Raw genomic sequence first — 7,838 nt, forward strand, 5'->3', positions numbered from 1 at the left:
ACTCTACCCACATGTACATATTACCTCAACTACCTCAACTAGCCGGTGCCCCCGCACATTGACTATGCAACGGTACCCCCTGTATATATAGCCTCCCTACTGTCACTTTATTTTACTGTATATATAGCCTCCCCTACTGTCACTTTATTTTACTTCTGCTCTTTTTTCTCAACACTTTTTTTGTTGTTGTTTTATTCTTACTTTTGTTTAAAATAAATGCACTGTTGGTTAAGGGCTGTAAGTAAGCATTTCACTGTAATGTCTGCACCTGTTGTATTCGGCGCATGTGACCAATAAAATTTGATTTGATTTGATTCGATTTGATTTATACTGTATTTAGCCTCACAATGAAGTGTTTTACCATTTGCTTTTCAGGTTAACCAGGGCTACAAGTAGAACACAAAACAATTTGACACAAACAGTTGCATTCATGAGTTTTATTGACAAATGTAAAAAAAATAAGTCTGCCAAACAAAAACCTGATAAAAATGAATTTACAGTTGAAGTCGGAAGTTTACATACACCTTAGCCAAATACATTTAAACTCAGTTTTTCACAATTCCTGACATTTAATCCTAGTAAAGATTCCCTGTCTTAGGTCAGTTAGGATCACCACTTTATTTTAAGAATGTGAAATGTCAGAATAATAGTAGAGATAATTATTTATTACTTTCATCACATTCCCAGTGGGTCAGAAGTTTACATACACTCAATTAGTATTTGGTAGCATTGCCTTTAAATTGTTTAACTTGGGTCAAACGTTTCGGGTAGCCTTCCACAAGCTTCCCACAATAAGTTGGGCGAATTTTGGCCCATTCCTCCTGACAGAGCTGGTGTAACTGAGTCAGGTTTGTAGGCCTCCTTGCTCGCACACGCTTTTTCAGTTCTGCCCACACATTTTCTATAGGATTGAGGTCAGGGCTTTGTGATGGCCACTCCAATACCTTGACTTTGTTGTCCTTAAGCCATTTTGCCACAACTTTGGAAGTATGCTTGGGGTCATTGTCCATTTGGAAGACCCATTTGCGACAAGCTTTAACTTCCTGACTGATGTCTTGAGATGTTGCTTCAATATATCCACATACTTTTCCTTCCTCATGATGCCATCTATTTTGTGAAGTGAACCAGTCCCTCCTGCAGCAAAACACCCCCCTAGCATGATGCTGCCACCCCCGTGCTTCACGGTTGGGATGGTGTTCTTCAGCTTGCAAGCGTTCCCCTTTTTCCTCCAAACATAACGATGGTCATTATGGCCAAACGGTTCTATTTTTGTTTCATCAGACCAGAGGACATTTCTCCAAAAAGTACGATCTTTGTCCCCATGTGCAGTTGCAAACCGTAGTCTGGCTTTTTTATGGCAGGTTTGGAGCAGTGGCTTCTTCCTTGCTGAGCGGCCTTTCAGGTTATGTCGATATAGGACTCGTTTTACTGTGAATATATATACTTTTGTACCTGTTTCCTCCAGCATCTTCACAAGGTCTTTTTGCTGTTGTTCTGGGATTGATTTGCACTTTTCGCACCAAAGTACATTCATCTCTAGGAGACAGAACTCGTCTCCTTCCTGAGCGATATGACGGCTGCATGGTCCCATGGTGTTTATACTTGCGTACTATTTTTTGTACAGATGAACGTGGTACCTTCAGGCGTTTGGAAATTGCTACTAAGGATGAACCAGACTTGTGGAGGTCTACACATTTTTTTTCTTGGATGATTTATTTTTATTTTCCCTAAATGTCAAGCGAAGAGGCACTGAGTTTGAAGGTAGGCCCTGGAATACATCCACAGGTACACCTCCAATTGGCTCAAATTATGTCAATTAGCCTATCAGAAGCTTCTAAAGCCATGACATAATTTTCTGGAATTTTCCAAGCTGTTTAAAGGCACAGTTAACTTAGTGTATGCAAACATCTGACCCACAGAAATTTGTGGAGTGGTTGAAAAACGAGTTTTAATGACTCCAACGTAAGTGTATGTAAAAACTTCCGACTTCAACTGTATATGAATGCTGTACAGAAATTGTTTGCTCACTGGGAAATTAATATCCAACTAGTCAGTGACAACTGTGTGGAGTTTGGGACTTCAACTATGCAAGCTTATTACAGTATTATAGAGACTTTCCTAATATCTTCTATGTAGAAGAACCCTTACCTTCTAACGACTCTAGAGTAGTTTGTGAACATCATAGAGCAAAACATGTTACATGTGCATGTTCGTGAGTCTCAGCTTTTCATAGGTACCTTTTAATAGTTTGTAGCTCCAACCATTCGGACTCTGCAGACGTTTTTGTATAAAAGACCCCAGGCCCCTTCAGGATCCGACTTTGTCTCACAAACACCTCTCTAGTTCAGCCCCCGTTAATCACACAAACTGGATGGTATCTACAGATGAAGAAGAAATAAACTAATCTAATGTTCCAACCCAGAAGTCTGTAGCTCAAACACACAATGTTTAAAAGGGGTTAGAAGTCCAAACGCACCGAGCGTTACGTGGGACTCATTGGGTTAATCGAATCCCCTCAATGACAGTCATGTCAACCACTTCTTAAGCCTTCTACCACACCCAAGCCATTTCTAAGGGGCCCCCAACCAAATTATTATTATTATTACATTTTTTAGGGAAGTAAGTCGGGTCTCACCTTACTGTTCGGAGAGTAGTAGAATACATAATGTGCAATTTCGAAATTTGGTAGTGCATCAGCAGTTTTCCTCTTGTTATGTCAGTCACTGACAGTCACTCAATTAGCCCATGTCAGTTAACATTTTATAGATTGCTAGATAAATTAGTCTAGCCTGCTATCTAAACTTTGTAGTAATCGTTGGCCAAAATTACTGACCGGGCATGCAAGATATGTGTCCAGGGGCCCTGACCTCTAGATTTTGTTAGTCATATCATATGAACATGGCATAATGCCGTGTTCACGTGCTTGTCGGAACTTCCTATTTCCTAATTGTGATGTTGGAAATATGACTTATTTTCATTTATGTGCTTTCTGGTCGGAACAATTCTAATACAAACCAATACGATTTTTGTGGTGAAACGTCAACTCAGGCCACAACATTTTCTCTGAGCTTCCCACTTGTAATTCCGACTTGGAGGGTCGTTCAAGTGAAACTTCCCAGTCGGAACTAGGAATTTCCAATAACTCTGATGGCATGTGAACATGGCATATGTCATGGCAAAATGTGTAGAATTGCAGGAAATTAGCTTTAAAACTGCAAAGTTTTCTCTCCATCCAATGGAATAATTAGTAGAATCGCATGAAATTTGTTTTAAAACTGTAAATGTTTCTCTCTGCCCGATGGACAAATGTGTAGAATTTCAGGACAATAACTTTAAAGCTGCACATTTTTCTCTCTGCTGCCAAGAGGGGGCACTAAAGTGTTTTGCGGGCCCAAAAAGCTAGACAGCACATGTGTAATATATTCCCCTTGAAGGCAGGGGCCCTCTCATTGAAAGCTTTATGGGAGGAAGTGAACATTTCCCATGTTAACAGTACAATCTTGGGCTATGGATATTGCTTGCCTGTTGCTTTGAGACTTGTCTTGTGAAAGCGGAGCCAAAAATGTGACAAAAATATATTATATACCTGTTTTTGCAACACAATGATACAACCAAAAGCAAGCAAAAAACTATTAGGGACTGATTTGTTCGTTAAAAATGTGTGGGGAAGAAAAATACCAGTTATCTAAAAATATATAGGTCAATTATCATTTCTACAAACTTTCTATCTGGTGTTCGTTTTTTAATCCAAAATAATCATTAATATCGTATATACACTGAGTGTACAAAACATTAGACAGACTGACCAGGTGAATCCAGGTAAAAGCTATGATCCCTTATTGATGTCACTTGTTAAATCCACTTCAATCAGTATAGATGAAGGGGAGGAGAGGTTAAAGAAGGATTTTTAAGCCTTGAGACAATTGAGACATGGATTGTGTATGTGCACCATTCAGAAGGTGTTCCTAATATTCTTTACTCCATCTAGTACCGGGTCGAACCCACCTTTGCCTCCAAAACAGCCTGAATTATTCGGGGTATGGATTCTATGTTCAGATACGCTGTGGCGTTCAAACGTTGCTCAATTGGACACCACCGCCACCAGCCTGTTCCATTGACACCAGGCAGGATCGCTCTCCCAGCCAAATGCAAAGAAACTCGTCCACGCATTCATCTTCTCCCGGATCGACTATGGCAACGCTTTGTTCGGGGGCCTTCCAGCCAAATCACTTGATGATACTTCTCCAGAACTTCTCCAGAATAGGGCTGCCAGAGTCCTGACCAGGACCAAGAAGTCAGCCCACATCACCTCCACCCTTACTGAATTCCACTGGCTACCGCTCCAGCAACTCACCACTTCTTCAAGTCCCGAAGACAATTCTCCGTACTGTGGGGACCAGGCCTTCTGCTCCATTGCCCTCGCCTATGGAATGCTCTACCTGACCATCTGAGAGCCGCGCATTCAATCAGAACTTAAAACGGGCCTTTCTTATAGTGCTTGTCTGGAAAGTCCTTTTATCACCTAGCCTACTGTTGCTATTTCCTGCCTTGATTCTAAATGTGTGATGTTTTTATATTTTAATTTTATTATCATTCTTTTTGCAATGAAAAGTGCTATACAAATGAAATGTATGATTATTATTATTTATTATTATTATCCCCACAATAGATGTTGGTCCTAAACTGTGATCATCATACATACTCTCACACACAAATACAGTAAAACAGACACTGGAAATTAAGATAAATGAAACACCAAAAATAACATTCAAGACTCCTACTAATTATCACTATTGTCCCTATCAACCACAATGAAAACATTTACAACATTCTAAGTCCACATCAATGGGGCATTTTTGTTACACGAAAACAAATGGCGGTTTGTGGCATGTAAACATTATTTTGGCCAATATTTAATTACTTTAGTATCTTCATAATTTCCATACTGTATCTTAACTAACAAAGTCCAATAAAAATAAAATAAAATACTAAGAACTAATTATGCCTTCATTGTCTATGATGTGAAGCCAATAGGTTTTATCTGTGTATGGGCAATTATTAATATCAGGAATGAATCAGCAAGGCTATAACAGTAAACCATCTCCAGGTAAGTTATACATTATTTATCATGACAGCATACTATCAAGTAGCATATCAAAATTGACATTAATTTGACCCACCTCCGTAAACTATTTAACCAAATGTATTTTGTATTTTAAACAAATCTTTCTCCAGAGAAACAATCCCACTGGGTAGCCTACCTAACTAGGTAGAAAACAAAACATTGCAAATATTCAGTAACAAAAACTCTTCCCACTCGTCCCAAATTACTTCCCATATCGAACCATGTTCTGGTTGTGTCAAGAGGGAAAATAACTAATAACAAAGAGTGGATTGTCCACAAAATGCCTGGTTCAGCAATTATTTCAAGTCTCGTTGGTTGTGCTGGCTGTTCCTGCCAGCTCCGGAATGCCACGACTGGTAGTGGGTCAAAATCCAAGGCTTCATTCTGATTGGTTTAGCTGGTCTTGGGAAATTGTTGGACTGTATGTGTGCGTCCGAGTATATTGTGGGACCATAGAGCTCCAACAACACATTAAAGCTAACTGAAACTGATTAATTGCTAAATTAATTTACACACATATGCACACGCAAACACACATGAGCGCACACACACATGCGCAAACACACACACAGAGATTCACACACACAGAAAAGCTGCCGGGCCTGCTAAGAGTGTGCAGGTAAGTCTTGCTGGTGACCAGGGGGTAGAGGTTGGCTGTCTCCTGGTAGTACTGGCAACGCTTGACCACCAGGGGGCACTGCTACTGTAGCTCCTCCATCTAAAGCACATCATCTTGTTTGAAACAGACGGGAAAATCCTAACACTCTTGAGTCAAATTTTCACTTTGTCTCCCATTGACATCAATGCTTGACTAAGTGAAAATTAGACTTAAGTGGAAGTTAGGATTCAACCAATGGTCATTATTCTTGTTGGCAATACTAGCCTATAATAGAGGATGTTCTTTCTGAAGGCAACTTGTACTGACCTTTGACCCCAACGGCCACATTTGCTTTTTCAGATTTTATTATCTGCATGTGTTCCACGGCCTGAGGACAAGAAAGACACAAGACGGAGATGTTATCCGACCCAAAAAACTGGGAGCGCGATGACCCAGTTCAAAAGTGTTTACCATAGACAAATTGTAGCTTAAAAGGTGCTCTCTTTTGTTCAGGGTGAGTCAATGTCACAGAATAAAGAGTCAAATTACGAGTCACTTATTTATTAAGTTAGTTACCCCTTTAATACTGAGCATATTTAATGCTACTGTGTCAAATCTCATCTGCTATGGGACTACAGATGCATTTTGTGTCAAAAGGGTGCGTTAGCTGTTAATAGGTTGTTAGCTGTTAATTCGGACATTTTGTAAATGCTAACATTGATATGAGGTACTGTAGGTTACCTGCTGCAGTTCGGCTTTCTGGGCATTGAGTTGCTCCTGCTGCCTTTCCAGCTCCTCTTTCTGTTTCTGCAGATCTACGTTCTTCTGGTTGAGGTTGCTCTCCTCCTGGGCCAGCTGCTCCTCAAATAACTTCATCTCCTCGTCCGTGTACGCTGGGGCCTGCTCCAGAGTCTGGAGAGGAGAAGACGTGGAGAGAGGAGAGGAGGGGAGGGGAGAAACAGAGAAGGAGAGGAGAAAGAGAGGGTAGAAGCTCCATTATTGCGTTGCTTCTCAGGCTTAGGGTCAATAGCATTCAGTTCCTATTGACCACTTCAGGCTACAGCAGGAAACCACACTGAGGTGGTGGTAGTTGCCTGTCCCTTACTTCCCAGCTGTCTGGCTCTTGGAACTCTTTCTTGTTTGTGGAGATCAGGAACTCATCCAGGGAGACCAGTCTGTCCTTGTTGGTGTCCACCTGAGTACAGATGAAAGGAAAGAAACATCAGGAAATAGGTTGACTGAAGAAGCAGTGTTGATTTTGTGTGTGTGTGTGTGACTCAGTGACTCCATCCTGCTAGCTCACCTCATTCATGACGTGTTCCCTCATGCGCAGTCTCTCCTCCTCCATCTCTGTCATGTCATCCTCTTCTAGATTGGGGCTGTACATCTTCTCCAGCTACAAAACACACACGGATTTCAACTCTGTGCCTGCTCGAGTTACAACACACGCATGCACACACACACACACGCACACACACACACCTCTTTAGTGAACAGGGCTTCAAGCTCCTGCTCATCAATGTAGCCATCTCCGTTGGTGTCTGCAAAAAGAGAGAAAATAAAATGGCTTCAATAAAAAAGTTTTTAATTGGATAATTTCTTAATAGGGTCCATTGTGATTGGTGTGTAATTTGAGAATGTGAGACAAGATAATTTGATTAGGCTTTTTGTTCAGTGTTTTGAACCTGTGAATGGCTTCTGGTGTGAGCTTACCGTGGAGTTTGAAGAAGGTCTTGGGGTCAAAGTCATTTGGGTCCAAACCGTCAGACTCCTTCCAGACTTCTTTCAGCTGGTCCTCACTGCCCTACACACACACACACACACACACACACACACACACACACACACACACTTCACTTTAAAGACTTTAGTAGTACAGTTTACACTGTATATGGGTATTTCTATAAACTAGGGTACCAGTGAGGATTTCATATGCCAGACAACTTGTTATTGATAATAATCAGCATTTTTGTTCATGTAATTGCATTTATATATATATATATAAGGGGGTAACAAAGCTAGCTACATTCAATAAAATTCACGCGTTGATTTAAAACCTATGTTTAATCTTTTCTCATGGTTGGTGTCTTGACGGATTTGTCCGAAATCGTGTAA

General features: G+C 40.7%; 1 protein-coding gene across 2 annotated transcripts; it reads right to left on the minus strand.

Moving 5' to 3' along the window:
• Positions 1–4,628: 4,628 nt before the first annotated feature.
• Positions 4,629–7,564, minus strand: LOC121532079 (nucleobindin-2). 2 transcript variants are annotated; one of them, XM_045220529.1, is made up of 7 exons: positions 7,437–7,564; positions 7,206–7,264; positions 7,027–7,119; positions 6,829–6,918; positions 6,465–6,635; positions 6,051–6,111; positions 4,629–5,843 (listed from the first exon to the last, which is right to left on the minus strand). In XM_045220529.1, the coding sequence occupies exons 3-7, from the start codon at positions 7,108–7,110 to the stop codon at positions 5,731–5,733; spliced, it is 519 nt and encodes a 172-aa protein (XP_045076464.1). In that variant the 5' UTR covers positions 7,111–7,119; positions 7,206–7,264; positions 7,437–7,564; the 3' UTR covers positions 4,629–5,730. The 2 variants fall into 2 exon arrangements, with proteins under 2 accessions (XP_045076464.1, XP_045076465.1); XM_045220530.1 differs by having other exon boundaries at positions 5,753–5,857; positions 7,437–7,563.
• Between the last annotated feature and the right edge of the window lie 274 nt (positions 7,565–7,838).

This window comes from Coregonus clupeaformis, unplaced genomic scaffold, assembly GCF_020615455.1.
Source record: "Coregonus clupeaformis isolate EN_2021a unplaced genomic scaffold, ASM2061545v1 scaf4197, whole genome shotgun sequence".
Lineage (NCBI taxonomy): Eukaryota > Metazoa > Chordata > Actinopteri > Salmoniformes > Salmonidae > Coregonus > Coregonus clupeaformis.